General features: G+C 42.1%; 2 protein-coding genes across 10 annotated transcripts in view; one reads left to right on the top strand and one right to left on the bottom strand.

Annotated features, from left to right (window-relative positions):
- FAN1 (FANCD2 and FANCI associated nuclease 1) overlaps window positions 1–13,212 on the top strand; it is a 51,221-nt gene extending 38,009 nt beyond the window's left edge. For 7 of the 8 annotated variants that reach the window (XM_024193126.3, XM_024193130.3, XM_024193127.3 and 4 more), the window contains 5 exons: window positions 585–753; window positions 2,158–2,261; window positions 3,909–4,103; window positions 5,623–5,751; window positions 13,006–13,212. In XM_024193126.3, the coding sequence (XP_024048894.2) occupies window positions 585–753; window positions 2,158–2,261; window positions 3,909–4,103; window positions 5,623–5,751; window positions 13,006–13,143 (735 nt within the window). In that variant the 3' untranslated portion in view covers window positions 13,144–13,212. The remainder of the gene's footprint in view (window positions 1–584; window positions 754–2,157; window positions 2,262–3,908; window positions 4,104–5,622; window positions 5,752–13,005) is intronic. The other variant, XM_024193128.2, reaches the window with a different exon arrangement.
- Window positions 13,213–16,791: 3,579 nt separating this feature from the next.
- MTMR10 (myotubularin related protein 10) overlaps window positions 16,792–26,086 on the bottom strand; it is a 60,937-nt gene continuing 51,642 nt past the window's right edge. The window contains exons 11-16 of one of the 2 annotated variants that reach the window (XM_024193131.2): window positions 25,561–25,633; window positions 24,924–24,994; window positions 23,928–24,097; window positions 20,408–20,578; window positions 19,023–19,205; window positions 16,792–18,457 (exon numbers count right to left, since the gene is read on the bottom strand). In XM_024193131.2, coding sequence (XP_024048899.1) covers window positions 17,858–18,457; window positions 19,023–19,205; window positions 20,408–20,578; window positions 23,928–24,097; window positions 24,924–24,994; window positions 25,561–25,633 — 1,268 coding nt within the window. In that variant the 3' untranslated portion in view covers window positions 16,792–17,857. The remainder of the gene's footprint in view (window positions 18,458–19,022; window positions 19,206–20,407; window positions 20,579–23,927; window positions 24,098–24,923; window positions 24,995–25,560; window positions 25,634–26,086) is intronic. The other variant, XM_024193132.2, reaches the window with a different exon arrangement.

Genomic DNA, 26,086 nt, shown 5'->3' with positions numbered 1-26,086 from the left:
ACTGGGGTAAATATCTGTCTGGGAACTGGTCCTGCTTTGAGCAGGGGGTTGGACTAGATGACCTCTCTGAGGTCCCTTCCAACCCTGATATTCTATGATTTTTGGGAAATTTTGCCAAAAAGATGAGCAGGAATTTACTTCTTGATTAACTTCATAGTTAAATGCTTTTTGTGTGTGTGCAGCCTGCTAGATATTATGGGTGAAATCCTGGCCCTGTTGAAATTAGTGGAAGGTTTGTCATTGACTTCACTTGGGTCAGGAGTCTACCCTGTATCCTGACTCCTAACATTCCCTTCAACCCAGAAGCTGTGCTAGTGTGGTTCCTTTATGAACATTTGCAATTTGAGTCTCATTTGTCATCCAAAAATTGACTCGATTAGCAAATGGCTGTCAAGAAAATGGCAGCTTAAACTCTGAATTCGTTATTTTTAGCTGATCAATAATTCACTTGTTTTTTGAAAGTTGGTTTCTCTTTGTAAAAGCAGTGCTAGGGAGCTTTGTATCCCTTAGGAGAGGTAGAGATACTTAAATAAGGCTATTCACCTTTAATGTTGGACATTAACTAGCTGTTTTTATGTATTCAGGTTACAATCAAAGGAAAGATGTGTCCCCAAACAGGGGTGGGAAAATCTGTGTTTCTAGTGGAGGACATTGATGATCAAGAGAAAGGAGAAGACTTCACTCTGTCCACAATCATGTGTTCAGTTGAGGAGCTGGCGTTAACACATTACAGACAGAATGGCTTTGATCAGGGTAATAGTAACAATTCTCTTATACCAATGCAATAATGTTCAGGAATGGACTATCCGCTACAAAGAGAGAGTCTTTTAACCCAGTTTTAGCAGTTAATGCTCCCATTGTTTGAAAGTCAGTGAAAAGTTGCTGATTTTTTTTCCTTCCTAAAAGTAGCTGGAAATTGTACTTAAGAGCCTTTCTCCTGTACTTTGATTCCTTTTCTCCTCCACATCCCAGTTGCAGTTTTGAAATGGAAAAAAATATATTCCTTTATCTTTCTAGATCTCCAAGTGCATTAGAAGTTTCTCATCTTGTCTTTCAAGATCAATAGGCTTTTACTTAAAATAGTTTAATTCACACATGTGTAGGAGTTTGGGATTCCAAAAGCTGTAACTGTAAGTGGCTGAGTGCCAGCAGGAGCAAGAGTGCCACTGAGGAAATTGTATAGAAAAGGATTTTATAGACATCCCATTGTGATTATCTAGACTAGATGATCATCTCCCCCTAGTCTTCTGGCATTTCAGAGTCACTGCAATTACCAGTAGACATACATACTTCTGTTATAGCAAGAGCGTCAGCAACTGCTTTAGTTAAGGTCACATAACAGATTCCTTTATTTTGTTTTCAGTTGCTCATAATTTTGTGAAATTTACCATAATCCCCACAGTTTCAGAGGGATTAGGGTACTAGTAATCTTTTTCTTGTTTTATCTGTATCTTGGCAGTAAAAATCTGAGTGTAGTAGAACAGAGTAGGCGGCCATTAAAAATATCATGTCTCAAGGGAGAACCAAGATGCTACGCTTTGCAACAACTCTCGTCCTAGCCAGAGATCCAACCAATGCAGTGGGGAACCAAGTGAACCATCTGTTGGATCAGTGAGGAAGTTATAGAGAATGGTGGAGCAGCAAGTGACATCATGCATGCTACATGGTGTATTAGTGAGTGTTGCCAGATTCTCTACTCCTGCCTTGCAGAAAGATAGTGTGTGCTGCCAGCCATGAAACTGAAATTCCTTTGAATCCCCTTTAAAATGGAATGGAGCAGCCAACCTTCGCTGTAGCTTGTTTTGGGTAATAGACGAGATTCTTAAGGCTTTGAAATGTCCAAAATATAGTTATTTGGTAACCTTCAAAAGGGTCTTGCTTTGATTTAACTCTTTTAGTCAAGTGTATTGGCATTAAACAAAGAGCCTTAGCAAATTGTGAAAATGATATCAATGCCATTAAAATGTGTTTTACTACATTTTGTGTAGTGTTAGTATCTGATGACGGGGTGTATGTGTAATCCTGAACATGATACTTTGCTCTTGCTGAACATTTTAATCTGTATTTCAGGTGAGGTTGCTTTAACTATTCAGAGATTGAAATGTGCCTATCTTTGTTTCCATGGCTGGAAATCTGAATGTGATTTTTGTCCTTCAGGGATTCATGGAGAAGGGTCCACGTTTAGTACACTCTATAGCCTTCTAATGTGGGACATTATTTTCATGGATGGCATACCAGATGTTTTCAGAAATTCTTATCAGGTATTTGTGAAGGGTATTTTTTTCTATCCAAAGGTTTGTTTAAAAAAATAGATAATTATGATAAACATCTATTACAGTCTGTTCTGGATTCACAGTGTTTTATCTGATGGCAGGTTGTATCCTGTTACTGAAATGCTCTTCATTGCTAGTTGATAGTAGTTTGCTCTGACAGGCACAGTTAGGATGTGCAGCATTCACTTACCTTTGGTGATGGTTCTTGACTAAAATCTGACTAGTGCAGAAGACCTCTGATGTCCATCATTTTTCCACATTGGAGGCCTTATGCCCTCTAATACATATGTAAGGCCATAGAATGCTTGAAACCTTCGAAATTCATCTTTTGGTGACCTCTGATGGGAAGTGAGCTTTTCTTTGAGTTCAAAGGCACATACGTGAATATACCAAATTTCACGATTCTAGCTCAGTGCAAACGTACATACAGTGAGTGAGTGGTCTGTGTGAGTTTCGATGATTTCTGCAAGTGCAGCTTTCCTCTTAAACTCTACTGAAGCCCATCCTTTCATAAATCCATTCCCTTTTATAAAATTAATCTTGTTATACACACATCATTCCCATTTAAAAAAAACCTTAGAACCTGCTTATAACCAGGATGACTCATGATTTAAACATACACAACGCTGTCTGTAAAGCTCTTTCATAGCTGGCCCTTTGTGTGGCGAGTTTCATCTATTAACACAGCTTAAAGGTTGCAGGAGACTGATGCCTCAGCAGAGAAGAGGTTGAAAGCTCACTTCTCCCCCCACTCTTTTATTCTTCCTTCCCTGCTTCCTGTTCCTACACTGTACTCTGCTCTGAGCTCACATGTAGCAGCAAAGTGAAGAAGATTGAAATCCAGATCTCTGAAGTGTGAATCAGAAATCCAAACTTCAGTCATCGTCACTATGCAGCGAGCACAGGCATGAGAGACTAGATGGGCAACTGATAGGAGGAGGGAACTCTGAGAACATGGGATCTGGGATTTTTTTGCTTGAAAACCCATCTATTCTGTAGAGCCTTTGTTCCCTCTGCAAACAGGAAAATAGAACCATTGCTCTCTCCCCATCTTATGGAATGGCACGATGCCATGCAGTGTGTAGTGATGTTTGAAATTCAATATACTTCTGGAAACGCGTGTTCCCCAGACTGTTATTTTCTTTGTCACTCATTTCAAGGGGGAATATTTTCTTCTCTGTCTACATTCTTGGTGCAGACTATTACCCTGAACGGTTGAGAAGTACCTCCAGGGGCCCTAAGTTCTTAGCTATTCTTGTGGACCTTGAGATATGTCTGGGTAAAAGGGGAGCCTCAGGTTAAACATTGCTAAATTAGCAAGATCCTAGAAATGACTCTTCTTCATTAATTAGATGCTGTGGTTCGTTAGCCTAATATGTTAGGCTCTTGAATGCGGTTAGTGTTTGGTGCAGTAATCTTAAATGTGTAAGTGCAAGTGGAATCTATTCCATTAGATCAAGATTTCGATGACTGCTGTGTTTTTAAATGACTTTTCTTTAAACCTGTAGGATTCAAGTTAAATTGTAGCCCAACATTCAAAGCAGAGCATTTACAATTTCAGAATCTCCAGTTCTCCAAGTGCCCTTGAATTGTCAGGCTCCAGCTACTGAGGAGTGTGTTTCCATTTTCATACAGGCATTCCCCCTGGATTTGTATACTGACAGCTTCTATGAGAACAGGAAGGACGCCATTGAATCTAGACTCCAGCTACTGCACGCAGCTTCCTCAGAGACCCTGAGAGAGATGATTGCCAATGTCTGGAATGCTCAAGAGGGAAAAGCAGCAGCACTAGTTAGCTGGGACCGGTTTACTTCTCTCCAGCAGGCTCAGGTAACATAGCAAACATCTCATCACCCTGAGGCCTAGATTCATGAAGGAACTCAGGCCTGGTGACCCTGAGTATGGCCATGCCTAACTCGTAGGTGCCTAGACCATCACTGGGATTCACAAAGTCTGAGTTCAGTGCCTAGGCTCCTGTACAATGAGAAAGGTGGGGAGAAAGGCATCTCAGAATGGGATTCGCAAAAGCCAGCATGCTAGGTGGTTTCTCACCTAAGCCAGCCAATGGGGAATGTCAAGGGGAGAGACATGTGCTAAGCCCCGCTCCTCTTGGAGATAAGTGCCTACATTTGAGCTGGAGGGAGGCACCTCCCTCTGCTTGGGATTCTCAGGGCGTTAGACCCTGTGCTGTTTTGGCAAGAAGCTGGGCAGTGGGGAGGACCACCTCCCTCATAGCTTTGGTTAGGGTAGTCACCTGGTTCAAGTCCCCCTCCCACCTGAGGGCAAGAAGGGATTTGAATAAGTATCTGTCACCCCTCCAAGTGAGTGCTCTAACTACTGAACTCTGGGATATTCTCATGTGGGGCTCCCTCAGTCTCTCCTATTGAAGCTGTTCTCCTTTGCAATAATAATTTTAAAAAGTCATTGGAACAGAAGCACTGGATCCTGGGTCTCCCACCTCCCAGCTGAGTGTGCTAACCATCAGCCTGTAGTGTCATCCTCATGCTTGCTCTCTCTCAATCTGGTCCAATGATTCTTTCAGTATTTATCCACAGTGAAACATCTTCAACACTGGGCCAAAGGGAGATTCCATTTGTGAATCCAGCCCTTAGTGTTAAGTCACATATGTGTTTAGCAATCTAAGGACTTGTCTGGCCCCCATTGCCATAATATCTGAGCACCTCACAATGCTTAATGTACACCCCAGTGAGTTGGGGAAGTGCTGTTATTTCCATTTGATAAATGGGGAACCGAGTCACTAAGCAGCTTGCCCAAAGTCACCCTGGAATTCTGTGGCAATCTAGGTCTCCCAAGTCTTAAGCTAGTGCTTGAACCAGTGTTCTCTTTTGGTCCATAGGGCATGTCTACACTTACCGGTAGATCGGTACCGCTGAAATCGATGCAGTGAGTGTCGATTTAGCGGGTCTGGTGAAGACACACTAAATCGATGGGAGAGCACTCTCCCATTGATTTGTGTACTCCATCTCCCCGAGAAGCATAAGGGAAGTCGATGGGAGACGCTCTCCCGTCGACACAGCGCAGTGTAGCCACCGTGGTAAGTGGATCTAACTACGTTGCCTTCAGTTATGTTAGTCATGTAACTGAAGTTGCATAACTTAGATCGATTTACCGCGGTAGTGTAGAACAGCCCATAGACGTACTCTGTAACCCTGTTGCCAGTTTTCCTGTACCAAAGCTGGGAATGTTGGAGGAGCCTAATTGCAGGGAATATGTGAGATGTGTTAAGCAAATGGCAAAGAAGAAAACAGAGAAATGGCATTAAGTTGGCTTACTTTTGCAAGACTGGAAATGGCAAGATAAAGACACTTCTTTATTAATGTACTTGCAGAGTCTAGTGGCTTGCTTTGGGGGACCTTTTCTAAGTGGTGTATGTAGGAGGCTCTCCAAAGATCTGCGCCATTGCAGAGGGGGTCTTCCTGATCTAGTTGTGTGGAGTACGCAAGAGCACCGCTTCAAGGTATGTTCCTAGCTTTGACGTGAAAGCAGCATACTAGGGATATTCCCCTAAACTTACATTGAAATACTCAGTTGATCCTAAAAGAAAAGCTTCCATCTGTCATAGCAGGGGGTCTTCAAACTTTTTTTTGTAGTGTGGCCCACAGGCTATTCCTAGACCTGTGGACTAGCTTGGCATGCATAACACTGCAGCAGTTACTTATATGGAAAATATTGATGTCATTTTAGCTTGCCTTTTAATGGTTTATTAGTTGGAAGAGAGCCAGCACTAAGTGATCAAGTAGGTCTCTGTAGATGAATGCCAAATGGTTCAGGGGCCACAGATGATTGCTTTCCAGTGATTTCAGGATAGTAATGTTGACGGGTCAGGTAGCGCTACACATACTGCTGACTATAGCTCTGCTAATTCATAAGGCACTGTTACAATTCTGTGCGTGTTCTGCAGCTTTTACTCAGGGTATGTCTACACTACGAGAGTAGTTCGATTTTAGTTAAATCGAATATGTGCAATCGATATTAGAAAGTCGAACGTGTGTGTCTACACTAAGGACAGTAATTCGACTTTGTCAGTCCACACTACCAGGGAAAGCGTCGACATTGGAAGCAGTGCACTGTGGGCAGCTATCCCACAGTTCCCGCAGTCCCCGCTGCCCAGTGGAATTCTGGGTCGAGCCCCCAATGGCTTCTGGGTAAAAAATTGTGGCGAGGGTGCTTTTGGGTAACTGTCGTCATCCGTCAGTCACTACCGCCCTGCCTCCCTCCCTGAAAGCGCCGGCGGGAAATCAGTTCGCGCACTTTTTGATCAGTGACAGCGCGGACGCCACAGCACTGCGATCATGGATCCCGCTGCGACCATCGCTGCAGTTGTGGCCGTTCTCAACGCCTCGCACCTTATCATACACCTTTCCCAGAGGCAGATGCAGAGAAATCAGGCGAGGAGGCTACGGCAGCGGAGTGAGGGCCTGAAGTCGGAGAGTAGCACAGAGCTGTCAGAAACCACGACACCCAGCGCCGAGGACATCACGTTTGCAATGGGGCATGTGGATTTTGTTGAACGGCGATTCTGGGCCCGGGAAACAAGCACGGACTGGTGGGACCGCATAGTGCTTCAGGTCTGGGATGAATCCCAGTGGCTGCGAAACTTTCGCATGCGGAAGGGGACTTTCCTGGAACTTTGTGAGTTGCTGTCCCCTGCCCTGAAGCGCAAGGACACCCGCATGCGAGCAGCCCTGACTGTCCAGAAGCGAGTGGCCATAGCCCTCTGGAAGCTTGCAACGCCGGACAGCTACCGGTCAGTCGCGAACCACTTTGGCGTGGGCAAATCTACCGTGGGGGTTGTTGTCATGCAAGTAGCCAAGGCAATCGTCAAGGTACTGCTGTCAAAGGTAGTGACCCTGGGAAACGCGCAGGCCATCATAGATGGCTTCGCTGCGATGGGATTCCCAAACTGCGGTGGGGCTATAGATGGGACTCACATCCCTATCCTGGGACCGGGCCACCAGGCCAGCCAGTACATCAATAGAAAGGGGTACTTTTCAATGGTGCTGCAAGCACTGGTGGACCATCGGGGACGGTTTACAAACATCTACGTCGGATGGCCGGGCAAGGTTCATGACGCTCGCGTGTTCAGGAACTCTGGTCTGTTTAGACGGCTGCAGGAAGGTATTTACTTCCCGGACCACAAGATAACTGTTGGGGATGTGGAGATGCCTACAGTGATCCTCGGGGACCCAGCCTACCCGCTAATGCCCTGGCTCATGAAGCCCTATACTGGCGCCCTGGACACAGAAAAAGAACTGTTCAACTACCGGCTGAGCAAGTGCAGAATGGTAGTGGAGTGTGCTTTTGGCCGTCTCAAGGGGAGATGGAGAAGCTTACTCACTCGCTGTGATCTCAGCGAAACCAATATCCCCATCGTTATTGCAGCTTGCTGTGTGCTCCACAATCTGTGTGAGAGCAAGGGGGAGACCTTTATGGCGGGGTGGGAGGTTGAGGCAAATAGCCTGGCTGCTGATTACGCCCAGCCAGACAGCCGGGCGATTAGAAGAGCCCAGCGGGACGCGCTGTGCATCCGGGAGGCTTTGAAAGCCAGTTTCAAGGCTGAGCAGGGTACCCATTGACTTTTAAGTTTGTGGACACAGAAGCTGAACTTGCCCCCGTTTCTTTACCCAGTTGCCGTCGACTATCCTCTCCAATTACATACCCCCTTCACCCCCTTCCCAAAAAATAAAATCTGTTCTGTTTTGTTCATGGACACCGTTGTCTTTATTACTGTTTTCACGGGAATGTTTTAAACCTGGGACGCAGACTGTGGCGGGGAGCGGGTTTAGGGTTGTGATGCAAATGATGCTTCTAAACTCCAGGAATGACAGGCTCCGCGATGGTGGACTGGTTGTTTCAACGGAGCCTGCCAGCCCTCCTGGCCGGGACTGCGTGTATGTGTCGGCTATGTGACTGTCTTGCAGGGGGAGGAGGGTTACAGATCCCCTGCTGCGCGGCTCTGTGATCCAGGGTAAGGACCGCTGCATAAGATCTGTAACTGCCCTCCCCCGCCACCAAGTCACAGAGCAACACCACCGCCCCCACCACACAGAACATGAAAACCACCTCCCAGACTGACCAGGATAACTAGTCACTGCACTGTATATGTGCCCTGCTGCTGCACCTGCCCCCTGCTAAAGGTGACTGTCCTGTCCAATGACCAAGGCCCTTCCCCCCCCTCCAGACAGACTCCCCTCCAAAAGAAGAGGATGGAAACAGAAATGAACAGAAACGTATTCTTTATTAACAACCGCACATGGAACGGGGGGGGTGAAACTTGGACGGGGTCTTGTGTGAGGCGGGTAGGAAAGGACTTTTCAAATTTTGGGGAATGAGAGCCTTCTAGTGGTAGAGCAGTCCGCAGGGGTGGAGTGAAATTTTTCCCGGCCCCTTCCACCCCTCCGTGTTTGGACTTTGGGTGAGGGGGGTATGGGACTTGGTGGCGGGGCAGGGCAGTTACAGAGAGACTGCAGCGGGGCTCTCTCCTCCTGCCTCCGGTCCTGCAGAACATCCACAAGGCGGCGGAGCGTGTCCGTTTGCTCCCTCATTAGTCCAAGCAGCGTTTGAGTAGCCTGCCTGTCCTCCTGTCGCCACCTCTCCTCCCGTTCAATGTTTGCCCGGTGCATTTGGGACAAGTTCTCCCTCCACTGTGTCTGCTGGGCTGCCTGTGCTCGGGAGCATTCCATTAGTTCAGCAAACATGTCTTCCCGTGTCCTCTTCTTCCTCCTCCTAATGTGCGCTAGCCTCTGGGCAGATGTGGCTGTGGGAATTGGAAAAAGGGAGTGAATTCCTGAGACAGAGCAATGTATCTGTGAACAGAGAACATAGTCTTTCTCTGTGAACAAGACCATGCAGAGCACCTATCACACGCGCACTGAGGACAAGGTCGAATTTTCGGCCCTCGCCTACAGTGCCTGCGGTCTTGCTGTGGCGAGCTGAGGAGCAGGGCAGGACACCGGACTTTGTCTAGATGGCAAACATGGTAAGCCGTAGACTTGTGGCCGCTTAAAACTTTAAGAGTGGCACTGGCCTCCTTTCACATAGAAAGCAATGCGAGTCTCTGCTGGCAGCAATCCTGCAAGCATGAACTCTGGCCCTGTCCCAGCCCCTCGCGGCTGTAAACCGCGTGGCTGTAAACCGGCGGTTGCAGTTCTGTAAAGGGACGGGCAAGCAGTCCCAATACTAACTTTCCCCTACCTAATTCACAGCAGGGAGTCATGCCTGACATCACCCTCCTGAAGGTCTCCGAGAGCCAGAAGGAGAAGATGCTCCGGGACAGCCTGCAGAAACCGGGGCCATTTGCTGCACTGCTGTGCAAGGCCATGATCCCGGAGTACCTGCTGGCGTTGTGGCAGGGAAACGTGTCCTACCACGGGGGGCCTAATAAGCTGTCCCTGCCCAGGAACCTGCTGATGAGGCTTGAAAAACACCTGCAGGAGGTGTATGAGGAGTTCTCCCCGGAGGATGTCGCCTCGATCCCCGGTTACATTGACCAGTTCTTGGCTTAGGTGCCCTTGGAGGGACAAATGACTGCAGGGTTTTGGGCACTATAATCATGAAGCGGACATTGTGAGATTTTTTTAAAATGGTTCGGACTATATATTGAGGCGCCCAAAGACGGAGTAATCATGATACACTTTGCACTGATTCCCCTTTTGTTTGACTTTCCTGTTTACATGTTTTTAAGCACTTTACCCACTGTTAATATTTTCAATCTTCCTGTTTTGTTGCAAATAAATGTTTACATGTTTTAAAGCACTTTAGCTACTGTTAATATTTTAAATATGCCAGTTATGTTGTAAATAAATGTTTGGATATTTAAAACACTTACTGCTTGATCCTTCCCCTGAATCTGTGTCTGGGGTAACGGCTGGGGAGGGTTGGTAGGGGATCTCTGTCAGGGTGATGAAGAGCTCCTGGCTGTCGGGCAAATCAGCGTTGTAAGCGCTGTCTACTGCCTCGTCCTCCTCATCTCCTTCCTCCTCTTCCCCGTCCGCTGAGGAACCGGCCGCGGACAATATCCCATCCTCAGAGTCCACGGTCAGGGGTGGGGTAGTGGTGGCGGCCGCACCTAGGATGGAATGCAGTGCCTCGTAGAAACGGGATGTGTGAGGCTGGGATCCGGAGCGTCCGTTTGCCTCTTTGGTCTTCTGGTAGCCTTGTCTCAGCTCCTTGATTTTCACGCGGCACTGCGTTGCATCCCGGCTGTAGCCTCTCTCTGCCATGGCTTTAGAGATCTTCTCATAGATCTTTGCATTCCGTCTTTTGGAGCGCAGCTCGGAAAGCACGGACTCATCTCCCCACACAGCGATGAGATCCAAGACTTCCCGATCCGTCCATGCTGGGGCCCTCTTTCTATTGGATTGCACGGCCATCTCTGCTGGAGAGCTCTGCATCGTTGCCACTGCTGCCACTGCTGCTGAGCTCGCCACGGTGTCCAAACAGAAACTGCGCTTCAAACTGCCCAGACAGGAAAAGGAATTCAAATTTTCCCGGGGTGTGGCTGGTCAGAGCATCCGAGCTCGGACTGCTGTCCAGAGCGTCAACAGAGTGGTGCACTGTGGGATAGCTCCCGGAGCTATTACCGTCGATTTCCATCCACACCTAGCCTAATTCGATATGGCCATTTCGAATTTAGCGCTACTCCTCTCGTTGTGGAGGATTACAGAAATCGATTTAAGGAGGGCTCTATGTCGAACTAAATGGCTTCGTGGTGTGGACGGGTGCAGGGTTAATTCGATATAACGGCGCTAAATTCGACATAAAAGCCTAGTGTAGACCAGGCCTCAGACTGGGGTATGTAATCAAACACTGCTTTAAAAATGAAGATGTGGGTGTGGGACGGGAGTAAAGTGAACACCCAGGAGGACAGAGGAATAAAAACCTGAAATTGGGTAGGATGTTCATTGCTAGAGTTCTTCCAAGGGACTCGGGGGAGCTGAACGTGTACTGTTTGGCAGGGCATGTATTAAAGGAATGTAATTTACAGTGCAGGACTGTGTTGCTGTTGCTCTGGTTTGTGCACATGCAAGAGAAGTTGGCATGAGTAGCCCTGTTGTGTGGAAATTCACACTACCTCATTATCAAGCATCCTGCTCCAGGCTGTGGGGACCTAATTGTTTTCCGCCAACATTGCTAATCTAGAATTTTTACTTGTAAAGAAAGATATCTGCATACACCAGTCTGGAATTATTGGGTCACCTTTGCCCTAAACAGAATTTCTGTAGCCCTGAGCTAAAAAAAAGACCTATAAAGCCAGATGGTTTAGTATGGATTTATGAGTTAATTTTAACCACAGCTGAAAAGGTATGGTGGGTAATAAACCCTCCCCCCAAATTACCTACACTGCAGGTGAATACTAAGGGAAAACCACTCCATCAGCAAAGGCTGTTCCAGACTGGTGGCATATGAACAGTAATTTATAGGTACGTGCTGTAGCTCTGCTACACCACCTGGATTGAGTAGAGGTGACTAGGAGGGAATTGATAAGAGAACACTTCTCAGTACCCTATACCCAAAAGTCATGTCCTCTGAAACACATCAGCCTGGTAGTTCCTGCCTTGAAATACTTCCAATGAGTCTTCCTGTGCATAAGGGTACAGGGCCCCTCTGCCTAACAAGAACTTCGGACCATCAGCTTTATTGCCAGAGTGGCAGAAGCCTTTAATCTTCCTGCTGGGATCCTCCACCAGAACTGTGTACTGAAAAGCCTTAGTTTTGTCCAGATATAATGTTAGAGCCATTTTGAATATAGTGAGAGAGGCAAGGCAAAGGTAATTTTGTCTGGTAAGGAACCTGGTGGCTGGCTAACAGTTGTGAAAAGTAAATTGAGAGGGGGAGAGCTTACTGGAGTGGATTGTAAACTTTCCTTTTGCACCAAACTGTGGTCTTCCCAGAAGTGGTAAGGAAAGCTTTACTTGACCGAGAAATTACTTGGTATAGTTTTAGGGTCTGTTCAATTTACCGTGGATAGCACTTACCCACCAGTAATAGAGCATTGCATTTTTAGGTTTATAGCAACTAAGAGACCCTGGGGTAGGGGGGGCAGAGGTTAGAAAATGATGTGTTGGGCTGCTAAGGGATAAGTTGCGTGGTAACTTTTAAACACAGATTTACCATTAAGATTTATTTTCTTGTAAAAGGCAGGGGAAGAGGAACTAAAAGTGGACATAGGCCAGAACCTGGCTGCAGGAGTCTTTTTTTTTTTTTTAAGTGTGGTATCACTCCAAAAACTAGCTGTCTGGGACATTTGCATGAACATACATCTATTTAAAGTTGGTCTTCAGCTAGATAGGCCTTGTTTATTCTGCTGGAAGTGGCTCAGATGTGGGGGTTCCCCAGGAATTGTGGAGTATATAAAATACTTTAACTTGGTTGTTCAGGACACATAGGTCCCAGAGTCTGTTTCTTTGACCAATAGGATTTTCTACTATAACTTTTACCTATATCTATCCAGTTACTAACTGCCCTTTAACAGACAACTTATGTACACAGGTTGATGATTAAACACTGGAAGTTAATTTTTGTAATTAATCGCTTTCTTAAGTATTCAAATTTTGTTTAAAAACTGCAACAGCTTCCCCTTACCTTTTAACAACCATTCTTATAGTGAAAGGTACGAATGCACTTATCCAAACAGCTGGTACTATGTGCCTGGTTGCTGCTTTCAGTTCCTAAACCGAAGCATAGGATTAATTTTTTTTTAACATTTCAGCTGGTGGAAGTTAAGGGTCCCAATGATCGCCTCTCCCACAAACAGATGATTTGGCTGGATGAACTGAAGAAGCTGGGAGCTGCTGTAGAAGTTTGTCATGTGGCTGCAGTTGGAGCTAAAAGTAAACGCCTAAGTTGAATAAAACTGTCTCGAACCTGTTGGATGGGGAGAGGGGAGAATTGACAATTTTTTAAAAAATAAGAAAATGTGCTAATGGTTGCCTCCTATTTTGAGAACCTGCCACCAAGGACATTAGATAAATGTTTTTATTAGGTCCTGACTAATGGAATTTTTAAGCCAGGTGCTTGTTTTGATAAAGAACGAACAGGTTTTATTTACTGTAAATCAGGTCTCCAAAGTGGAAAAAGAGCTCAACGTTTTCTTCTAAGTAGAACAGAGGTGACATAGGGGATTTTAACTACCAAAGGTAATCTGGCAGCTGTGCCTACATTTCAGCTGTCTGAATGTAATCAGATGTGCCCCAAACTGCCATAACTCAAAGCGTGTTTTGTAGGAAAAACAGGAGGATCCTTCCCTTCCTCACCTCCCTGCAATCTAATTTGTGCCCCCCCCCCCCTTTTTTTTTTCTTATTTCTTTCTGGCTCAAGGTTCATCTGCAATCTTGGGCAGATGTGCATGAGCAAACTAGCTTACGGTCATGCCTGCATTACTCAGGCAGCCACCTTATACCCCCATGGCTATACTGATATTTTTAGTTTACTAAATCAAAGCTAGCTAGTAATTACACACCACTGGATGGTGTACCATGTGAGAGAGATCCTTCAGCATATTAAAATGTTAAGGCTAGTGGGACAATGAGAAGAGCTGAGTGTAGTAATGGCTCCCATTAACCATTTTTGATTTATAGACAGTTACAGACTTGCTTAAAGCTGATGAGTCTGCTCACCAGGTGATAGGAGCTCACTGTATGCTCCTGTTTCTTCTGAGATCTAGAAAAATCCTTGATATTTTGGAAGTGATTAGATGCACTGTTCACTAGTTTACAGACAGATGTGCCATCAAATTGACTGTATGGTCTCACGTTGGTGCTCAACATGGTTTAATTGACTGAGCAAATTCTGATCTTAAATGCCATTAAGTATACTTGCCCATGAGACCAACACCAGTCGTCCCACTTCCATGCATGGAACATTGGCAAGTTACTAGCTAATGGGGAGAGGGACAAGGGATTGCAAATGTTCAGTTTACTAAGAATTAAGGTGATAATACTACTGGAGAATTTCCAACTAGGTTAAGTGGAGGCTCAGACTAGACATACAATAAAATTAAGCTTTTAAGAGAAGATTTTAAAATGTCTTTCTGTATTAACAGTGACAGTTTATAGGGGGGGTGGAGTACAGGAGTAAGAAAATGGAGATGTAGTGATTGATGTTGTCCATTGTATGATTGATGCTTTTGAGGATAGTATTGCTACTTATGCTATATATTAGCATGACTTGAAATGATTATTCCCTTAAAGGGACAAATGCTACGGTACCTGCATACCCAATATTGAATCAAATTTGCAGCTAGTTAGATGGCTATGTATTACATCAGTACATACGGTGGGTATTTTCTGTAGTAAGCATAGGGAATCCACAACTCCAGAGATTACTTCCTTCGTCTAGGGCAAAACAGTAACAAGAAAGATCTTTCTAACTCCTCAATAAGGATGGCAACAAAACAAAGTTACTTCACACCCTGTCTCTATGTCTAACCAAAGTAGGTTATTTGAGCTTGAAAAGGTCACACAAATAATGAAAACATTCTCAAATCAAGAAAGAAAAAAAAAGTAAGATGGGCTACATAGAACAAATACTGCTTTGTAATCTTTCTGCAGACTTCTACTCCTGCACCATTTTTATTAAATCAGTAAAATAAACAGAATTACAGTGGAAAGGTATGATCTTTATTAAGTCTAATTTACTTCACATTCACAACCTCAGTGCCAGGGTTTTGTATTCCTCCTGGCAATTCTACTTTATTCAGTAAGTCATCAGCATTAGGCACAAAGGTTTTAGTTTCAATTAAAATGGTCAAATCTGTAACCTGCTGCAGCAACACCATTAGCAATCTATTGCCCAAAGGGATTTAGGAAACCAGTTGTTCAGTCTCTTGTTGGATGTAGATTGACATTTTATCCTTTCCTTAAATAAAAAGATTAGAAATTTTTTGGTTTTAATATATCTTTCCATCTGAGATTAACAGCCAAAACCTTTGATCCTACAACACACATCATTAAAAGCACAAAGGTGGTTTAATATTAGAGTGGTATTTTACCTGCATGTTTAAAAAAAATACACACACTTACTTCAGTAGGTTTCTAAATTTGTAGGCATTTCTTTGGTACATGGCAGCAATTCACTGAAAGACATTGCACTACCATGACTTCTGACAGCAGCAGTAGCTAAAGGCATTAGAGTTGTTCTTTGACCACATCAACCAGCATTTCATATCTCACTAGGTATGTTCTTAATATTGTTACAGTCTAGCAAAATAATCTCGATACAACAGCCTACTATCAACCAAAGCAGTGCATGTGGTTAGAAAACAAACGATATAAAAATAAGCTTGTTTGTTTATAGTTTTTCTACTCTTACAAAACACTAATGGTATTAATAGTACCTAATTTTAAAATTGCCAACAAGACTTTAAAGAGATGTGAGCTTGTGTGTAGGAAAGGTAGCTGTAGATATGTACTCAGTCCGCAGAGCTACTTGCAAGACATAAGGGCCATTAGGTAAGTTCAGAGCAGTCGGTATTGTCAGTAAGGCAGCTTTTTACAGTGGGACATGAATGTATTAGTTTACACAGTTGGGCAGGTCCTGAACTATACATTATTAGGAACTGCCTTTCAACCATACATTAAAACAAATCCATAGGAATGATTAGTACTCAGAATCAGGCCCTAAGGATGAAACAACAGATTTTTAGAGTAACCTGGATACCACTAACATACATAACACACCACTTGTGGTTGCTTAGCCCCCAAATTCTGAAAACTACCCTATTCGGGTTGGTAAACAGAGATTTAGGCAGTTTTTTTTTTTAAAAGGCATAGTATTTACCAACAAGAACATCTGTATCATGTAAAATACAGATTATTGTATGAACTGAAAATACAAGCTAGAAATCCTTACACAAGTAGTTCTTTTACTCTTTTTTTAAAGATTAAACAGCCCAAATATTAACACAGTTTCCCCCAAGTACTTATTAAAGTAATTTACTCACCAAACTTTGTTAATTCTAAAATGGACTCTTATGAGCATTAACCGTTTTAGGAAATCTATTTTACTGCTCATCCCATAAAAACTGTCAAATTGGTTTATTAATTTTAATATATGGTACCAAAAATTAGCACACAGGTTGAGGTCTTGTATATCAAGTATCAGGCCCAAGATAACAGAAAGCGAACCTGTTCCAACAGACTTCTGAGTAATTTTTACTTATTCTAGTATATCTCAGCTATTTTGAGGAAGACTTTGCAGAAACCAGACCTTCTTGGGGAAAAAAAAAAATTGGCTACTATAATTGTGGCACATTGATTGAAGTGTTCTGCTCAGCTTCAAGTAATGTTTCTTCAACCAAAAAAATGGGAAAATACCTAACCAGCTCTTGCCTGTTGCAAAACAAGGTTTTTTTTAAAATCTGTTTGGCAAAAAATGATTTCTCATTTTTCAATCTGCTTTATCTTTAAATTTGGGGGGGGGGGGAGGAAGGGGGGGGTGAGGAAACAAAAAGAATACATCCCTAACTTATGTGTAGTGTGTTTGGGGGGGGGGGGGGGGGGGGGGGAGAGACTTTCCCAGCACAACCTCCACTCCTATAAATGGACACATAAGAAACAAAGTAGTTTTAGGAGTGGTAGAATAAGGTTCTTTATTTTCTGGGACTGACAGGAAATCAGTCTTGTTTTAGGCTAGAGAAAATTTCCCTGCTAATTTGCATATTGTCATTTAAGGTTTCTGCTGTTCAGAAGGCTAACTGGCTTTTTGGTGATTTCCAGAGTTTGTTTTATGAATTAAATTATGTTTTAGTGGGCAGTTCATTAACCTATTGAAAAACAAATATGTTTCATGGTGTGTTAGACACATCTTACTAATATTTTATTCCAATTAAAGGCACTTCTAAGGCTACAATATTATTCTCTACAGTGAACATTTTAAGGTTAACAGTGCATATTGTCCTGAAGTCAGTTCCTGTGAACTAAATGCAAGCTCATGACATTGAACAAAAATTTGAATAGTCTCTCTAAAGGGTAACTGAAAACAAAAACCAGTACACACTGCACCAATGCAACATACACTAAGTAAACCAAATCACAGAAAGATAGTATGGAAGCATATAAATGTGTCCTTACTACACGTGTACTGTGACAAAGTAGTTTGTTCCCAGATTTCTACAACTGCCAGTCAATATGGCTACATTAATGCAAAATGTCCTTGATGTTTGTTTTCACCAATCTGATTTGCTAATCTGTGTTGACATAAAAGATTAGCTTCAGTCAACAGTTGGGAAAACAGACATTGCAAACAAAAAGAAAACCTGATTAGTGACCACACCCAACCTTTGCATTAGTGAGTGAAATCGCTGATCTTACATAATGAGCCAGACCTAGAAAACACAGAAGAAATCATCAGAAACCAGACAAGAAGTTTACATGACAACTACTGAAAACAAAATTGTGCGATTTGAAGCATGATTTGCTTTGCTTTTAAATATTTGTGCAAAACTTATGTAATATTTGTAAATAAAATTATTACAGCTTCAGATGCCGCAGTTAGCAGTGTTAACTTAAGAGAAGACACAATGGTCTGCGATTTCCCCCCATATGTTTAAGCATCACAATGTCTTAGTCCTCATTTGCAAGCGTCTCAGTGGACAGCCAGATTTTGGCACCACTTAGAAATTTACTTAAGGGTGTTCCCAGAATGCTCCGTCTGCATAAGTTCCCTATTGGAGAAAATGGGAATGAGGAGGAGAGAAAATCTGGGGTCCCTGCATTGTCATTTAAACCATTTGCTCTGAAGTACATCCTGCTTTGATCCAGTTCTGAACAGTTCGCTTGCAAAGAAGAGCTGCTTTTGTACTGCCGAAGACTCTGGTTTAGCATGTCTACTTGGTCTGTCAGCACAGAGATTTTATGGAAGGCAGTGATGAAGCCACCATTATTAATTTGGGCCTCAGGAACCCAGCGGAAGTAGCAAAGTTTCCACAGTTTTATGTGAGTTCCAGACAGACGGGGTAGAATTACACCATGCAAGTCGACAGGCTTTGAGAACCATTCTCTGAAATACTGCTCCATGCTATTGGTCTGGCTATCCATCTGCTGAAGAAAGTCTGGTTTCAGTTTTAGTATCAGTGAATTTCTTCTTGGAAGAAACTCTTGCTCGTTGATGATCCCATTCTTTAACGATGGGGGGATTCCTCTCAGTGTTGAGCTGTAGTTTTTCTGCAGAAAAAGATATGAAATAAACATGGTTAATTTTCCTCAGATTTAGTCTGCTGCAGCTGGCGGTGTTCATGTGTGCCTACAATTCTCCACTGGGGGACTAGAAGTGAGGCATCCTTTCACAGCCATAGTAAAGTTGTGAGTCTAATCACTGGGGTGGCTTTCATGGCAAATAATTTGACTGTTCATGACCTAATAAAATAATTGTAAATAAATTTTAACTGAATTCTACAATATTGAACAATGGAAACAAATCAGTAGTCTATGAAAAAACTCTAAGGATCTATGAAATAATATGGAAAACTGTGTTAATCCAAAGCACCGTTATATCACACAATAGCTGCAGTGATGCAGTAAGTCTCTCTTGTGTCAGCAGTAAGCCCAAGCATACCAGAGAATGCACTGGAAGCCATATGGTCCAACACTCGAGAGCGGTACCTCTAGAGAAATTCATTTTTAATGCCTTATCTATAGGCTGGGACATCAAGCAATAATGGCACTGTAACTAAGCTGCTAAAAGGAGAAGTCCATTGGCAGAAGTTTGATTTCAATGTAATTCTGTTACCTTTGTTCGTTTAAAACTTTTCACAGACCCATTTTGTACACATGGTGCACTCTTTCCAATATACCAGGGGTTGTGAAAAAGCATGCGATCTCTTGTTGCAAACTGAAGAGACCAGTCCCAAACGGAAGGAAATTTTAGGCCTTTTTCATCACCCAACTGGATGTTTTTGCTTATAGCGAATTCCTGCAAGAAGGAATATTCAGACATATTAAAAACAAACTAATTTAATTACTTACAAATCTAATTATTGCATGTAGCTCAGAAAGCAGGGGGCATGGCTTACAGCGTGGGTGGCTGTAGACCAAATGTCAAAGTATATAGGGCAACCAAGGTGACCACTGCAGGAGGACAAACGAATCCTGGTTGTTTGTTAAGTGGGTGGCAATGCTCGGACACAGCTAATGTTTAGTTGATGATAACCACATTTCCATAATTTTTAACGTTTATTTGCTTTTTAAAAATGAAACTTCTAAGCTTTTATTTCTATGCTAACTTGTGTTTGAGAAAACAACGAGGGGGGGGGCACTGAGAGAACACTGGTAAATATTTACAATCTTAATTCTAAGTTAAAGAATTTTGTTTTTGTGTTGGTGTATATTAGAATTTACTTGCACTGTTCTAAGAGTCATTGATTCTTTTAAGCAAAGTAAATTGTAGAAGAGTGGTCTGAGAAACATTTAGATCTCCTGGTTTTTGTCCTACCCTGGGAGATGCATGTGACAAACTGTTCTTTACCCTGCATGCAGCGTATACAAGTCTCCCATTTTTGTGTGTGCTTCCTCTGAAGGTTGGGATTTTTTTTAAGATATCAGGAGGTCCTTTTTAGGTTTAAGCACTGCTTTTCTCTCTTTCTGTATAAATAGTACTTGATCACTATTACTCAGACTTTTAGCATTCTTTTTATAAAGCTGTCATTGGGTATTTTAAAATCATTATGTGCCCATGTCACAAGAGATTTCAAAGTTTGTCTGTAGCTTTAGATACCATCCAAGTCACTGTCAATCATGTAGATGAAAGGAAGCTGCATACTAATCCCACTGCAAGTATGCAGCACTCTTATGGGAGTACAGATGAAGGAAACGATGAAGCACTTGTTAATAATGCTATTTTAGAAATAAGGTAAGTACCTTCCCCTCCCCCACCACAGACCGTTTCCATTTTCAGTATACGCAAAGAGCATTGCAGGGACAATCTGATGAACACTCATCGTGCACTGAATATTTTTGCTCAATATTTCTCTTAAAAGCTCATGTTGCAAATGTGACATCATTTTGCAAAAGTGAATAAATGCCATTTAGTTTAGATTGTGGTTTTTTCCCCCCGCGAAAGACTCTGGCCTAAGATCAATTATTTTAAAGGTAAGGGTAACACTTCTTCATACTCACCGTGCTCTGCTTTACTCGCTGGTGAGGACAGTTGAAAAGGAAGGTGCCAAACAATGAGATCCGTGTACTATCATACAATATGGTCAAATATGTTTCAGAAAACTCAAAGGCTGATGGATATTGTTCTAGCAGTTGCCAAATCGAGTCCAGAAACATCAAGAACAAGGGAGACTTGAGAATAAATGGACATAATTAGAAGTAACATAACCTTTGCCAAAACCTTACCAACTTGTTACCCCCAACATCCTCATTAGGGTACCTAACAACAAATTTAGTATGCTCCTCATAGGGAAGGGAAGTTTGTAGCTAAACAGAAGTCACATAGAATCTATAATACAAATACCCAATACCCAAGTTTAGCATTTTCACCCTCATGACGATAGAATATGTGATTCTATGAATCGGATAACTCAGGAAACTGTAGTAACATAAAGTGACAGAACAGGTTGATTTCATGTGCTGCCTGTGACGTTGTGCAGTCTATATGGTTTTATAAAAATTTGACAATAAGTGAATATAATGCAACTGGGATATGCTTCGTGCAAAAGGTCTCTTGTAAGGTATCATTACAAAGTGCATAATCTACTAAGTATGATCATCTGATTTGTATAAATGTACCACTCTTGTATCTAAAACTAGAAATATAAAATGTAACTCTGAGGGCCTATTGTAATTATGTAAAGTGTGGGCCATTAATGATGGTTTGGAATCTTAATGACTCCCATTGTCTGCAGATGGCTGTTTACCTGTGAGTCTCCCTGTATATGTGTGTGCTGGCAAGTGAGTAATGAAGTCTTGCAGTGACATGTAATCATGTCACCTGAACTGGAATCCATCTTTAACCTGGTGCTTTTCCAGTGAGGGGGGGTGGAAACCCAGAGAGACAAAGGATTCCCACCTTATGCAAAAGATATATAAAGGGGTGGAAGAGAAGAGAGAGGGAGAGGAGCCATCATGGAGAAGCCCCTAGCTAACACCTAAGCTGGAACAAGAGCTGTACCAGGGGAAAGAATTGTGCCCAGGCCTGGAAGGTGTCCAGTCTGAGAAAAACTTACTGAAGCATCTCTGAGGGTGAGATTATCTGTATTTAGTTTGATTAGGCATAGATTTGCGCATTTTATTTTATTTTGCTTGTGACTTACTTTGTTCTGTCTGTTACTACTTTGAACCACTTAAATCCTACTGTCTGTATTTAATAAAATCACTTTTTATTTAGTAATTTACTCAGAGTATGTATTAATACCTGGGGGAGCAAACAACTGTGCATATCTCTCTATCTGTGTTATAGAGGGCGAACAATTTATGAGTTTGCCCTGCATAAGCTTTATGCAGGGTAAAACGGATTTATTTGGGTTTAGACCCCATTGGGAGTTGGGCATCTGAGTGCTAAAGACAAGCACACTCCTGTGAGCTGTTTTTGGGTAAACTCGCAGCTTTGGGACAAGTAATGCAGACCCTGGGTCTGTGTTGAAGTGGACTGGAGTTTCTAATTCAGCAAGACGGGGTGCTGGAGTCCTGAGCTGGCAGGGAAAACAGAAGCAGGGGTAGTCTTGGCACATCGGGTGGCAGCTCCCAAGGGGGTTTCTGTGATCCAACCCGTCACACTGCCAACGAGTGTAAGCGGTACAAAGGAATTATAGTATCAACATCATCTCCAGACTTAAATACCAAATTTTGTGAGGGGGGTGGCGGGGGGGGGAGAAGAGGAAATATTTTGAAGACTACATTTTTCTCAGTCTGTGTTCTCATTCAAACACAGATTTAAATTGTTACTTCTACAATCAGAAAACCTCTCTGTAACAAAACCACAGAAAGGCTGTGACCTGTAAATTATAGTACTTGGAAAGGGGAGGTCTCTTTCCAGCCACATTTAGAATCATTGTGTCTATTTTCATAACATTTCAGTTGAAGTTTAGCTTACAAAACAAATGACCCATCTTTGCTGAACTATGAAGGAAGAAAAGATGGTTGGTTTCTTTTTAAATTTAAAATGTGCTCTGAAGCCATAAATTAATACTGGAATTTGCTCAGAGCAGCCACTCCAAATCTTGGTAATAACTGTCTGGGTTGTGGGGTTGCAGATAAATTAAGATGAGCTTAATGATATCTGGAGTAGCTTAAACTATCTAAAATCTAACTGAATACCTATTTTTTGCTATTCTTCCTTGGTCATGGGCTCAATGCAGGAACCACCTGGTAAAATTGTATGGTCTGTGCTATTCAGGAAGTGAACTAGATGATCATAAATGGCCCCTTCTGGCATTAAAACCATTGATTCTATGAGTCGTAAAAAATGTTAATTTCCATTAAAAAACTTTAATGAGGTCAAAATATACTACAGAAAGAAAAAACCCACTGGATGCAGCTGCTAAGGTGGAGAGGAAATTCCAAGAGGCGTTTATATACATTTTTTCAGCTTTAGCAATATTTTATTTAACTTTTTCCTTTCAGATATTTCCTAACTTTTTTTTGCAGCGTGAACCAAGATTCATCTCAAAAGAACATCTCAGTGGATCATAATTACAAAACACCCTTGCTCCAAATACAGTAATCCTATGCATGACAAAGTATTGGGAAAGTAATGAATGTTTTCTGTCTATAGTGCAATGAGTGTCTGGAAAGAAGTTAACTGTGCTGTCTCTTTCTGCTCTTTGTTTTTTCAACCTCTCGCAATCTCATCTGCTCTTCTCCCCCATTTTCCACATGTTTTCCTGAGCCTGGGTTGTCTTTTTTTCCTATTCTTTTGCCTAACTGCATTATTTCCTTTGCTCCTAGACATGTTCTTTGCTGCTGGTGCATGGCAGCTCTAATCCTGCTAGTGGCTGAGGGGGTTTTCTTTTTCTTCTCCTTGAGTGCCACCCCAAGACACACTGTTAGGCTGGCTCCTCCTTGTTTCCAGCTGATTTTACAGGCCTCCAGTCTCTTTGTTGCAGTGTAGCGCCTGCAATACCGTAGAAGTGTCTGAAAACCACCAAAGCCAGGTACCATGTCGCCATCCACCAATTCGTGAACCACCACCAAGTGAGCCATAGATTGCAATTTGAAAACTGCAGAACAGACTATATACCGTGCTTCACATGCTTCTTTATCAGACGGGTATTGTGATAACTGCAGACGCATACTGGTCTGGCTTTGTATGTAAAAAAAGGGGGTGAGGAAATGAACAGGTGCTGTTGAAAAGAGGCTCCTGAGATCCTTGCTGGGTCAAAGTCTTGGGACCCAATGGTTAATTATTGTAAAACATGGGATAAGACAGAATAAGCCTTTTCAAGTCTAACATGATTATAACATCAATATCAACAGTGACATTTGATTTCACCAAGTGTATTAATGATTCTTATACAACAGTTGAGGATAAAAAGGAGATTCATCTGATTAATGATTATTCTTTTTTTATACATTAGCTTCCTATCTTTAGAAAGTATTGAAAAAATTCACATTAAAATTTTGGACATTAACTTATGGGGTCAAGTCATTTCACTGCATGCAAGTGATCTAGCTATCAAAACAACATAATTACCTCTTTGTCAGCTCTTTTTAAGTGGTTACACCTATCTAGAAACTGATATCCTGCCATGACCCATTCCTTCTGTATCAGGCTCTGAAATCCAACAATTGTCCGAAAATAGGGATCCAGCATTACTTGAATGAGGGAGGCTACGAAACAGCTCAGGTCCCGTCCTTCGTCCTCTATGGAAAACATTAAGAGCATTTGAATATATGTGTATATAATTAAAGAGGTCAGAGGGCAGAAATTGGTCATTTGGATTAGTGTTCTCCTTCTAGTGAATTTCAAAATACACTATCTCGAGACTGTTGTGTTTCAATATAGTCAGAAACTTTATCTCAGTGAACCTCACACTATAGTTAAGATTCCCAACTATATACAGTACTGATATGTGAATAACCCTTACTCAAGAATAACCTGCTATGTGTTTGTCCAAAAAACCAGATGCCTACCATTTGAGATGGGCTGAAATGGAGGGAATCCAAATTAATGGAGAGCTTCCAAACTCTCTTTTTGACCTAGAGGTAGTCTGAATTGGTATGGAGTACTATTTTAAATACCATTTCTGGCATTACTACCTCCAGAAGGAATTTCAGAGTCAATGAATCAACACTGCCCGACACTGAAGTAATTCTTAGAAGTAGCACATGATCTGGGGAATGACCAAGACAACATCACATGCCAAGATAATGTAGCTAGAGTTGACAAACATTCTGATCTACAAACTCACTGGTCTACAGTTTTGATCTGATCACATCAGATGTGCATTATCAGAAAAAAAAAAAGGGAGGAGGGGAAGGGGAATATTACCAGGTACTATTGGCTCTGTTACAATCCAGGTACAGTAAACTATAGGGAGGGAATTTTATTAAATGAAAATATTTTAAAATCATTGCCTTTCAACACTTCAGTAAAGTACACAGATCACAAATGTAGTTTACCAAACCACGCTTTAACATTCCAACCTACGAATCATGACAATTACAACATGCTATACAATTATATTACCTTGCAGAACTACTGAGACATGCTTACTGTCCAGCATATATACAAGTTCAGCAGAATGCTTAAGGAATGATCTAGGCAAAAAGAAAAAGTGGTTTAATTTAACAATTAAGACTACAGATACTGCACATTTTCTAAGAAATGAGGACAGGATTTTCAAAAATACTTAAGGGGTTTAGGAGCACACATGCCAGTGACTTTCATTGGGATCTATGCTCCTAAGTCACTTATGCACTTTTGAAAATCTCATCCCAAATCTAATATATACTCAAGTAATATAAAAATCTCAACTGTTTCCAACAGGACTGTAGTACCACAGAAATACCTCTTAATTGTACATTTGTCCTGGTGCCCATTATTGTCCTGATCCTGCAAAGATTTGTGTGTGTGCTTAATTTTTAGCATACAAGTCCCACTGAAGTAGTTAAAGTTAAGCATTCACTTATGTCTTTTCAGGATTCAGGTGAACACAGACACAGAATGTTTAAGTGTGTAAACCTTGAGAATCCCTGTATATTTATCTCATTCATTTTACAATATACAAATCCCATCTGTATTTGTTTTATTGCATATTTACATTGGTGAAAAATTAAGGACACATTATTAATGATTACTTTCTTGTCATAATATTTGTACGTACCTGACATACTCTAGCCAACGAGTATTTTCCAGTGAGGATAACCATTTTTCTTCCGTTTCTTCAAAAGGTTCTGCAGCAAGAAGAGTAGGAATGTCTGGGTGCATTTTTAAATAGCCATTTACTTAAGCTAGTTTTGTTACCCTTAGCTATGCTGCCCATAATTTTCCACAAGCCTTTAAATCTGCAGTTGAAGGCACTTGGTACACCATCCCTCAGAAAAGCACACAGACTATTTTATGTGCTTACCTCATGCTCGATTATACCTTAGGTCTCAAAGAGGAGTAAGAGAATGTAGATCTACAGAAGCTATATTATAATATACATACATGAACGCACTTTATATAGAATTTCAATTCCAGGTAAGTTAGTTGCTTCCTAACAAAGTTTGACACATTGCTTTCTTGAAACCATATCCCCCAATGCCTCAAAAACAAACAAACAAACAAACAAACAAACAAACAAACAAACAAACAAACAAACAAACAAACAAACAAACAAACAAACAAACAAACAAACAAACAAACAA

Source organism: Terrapene carolina, unplaced genomic scaffold (genome assembly GCF_002925995.2).
Source record: "Terrapene carolina triunguis isolate 2854851 unplaced genomic scaffold, T_m_triunguis-2.0 Scaffold67, whole genome shotgun sequence".
Taxonomy (NCBI): Eukaryota; Metazoa; Chordata; order Testudines; family Emydidae; genus Terrapene; species Terrapene triunguis.
Note: the sequence above shows the minus strand (reverse complement) of the source record. Positions and strands in the feature narration are given on the sequence as shown.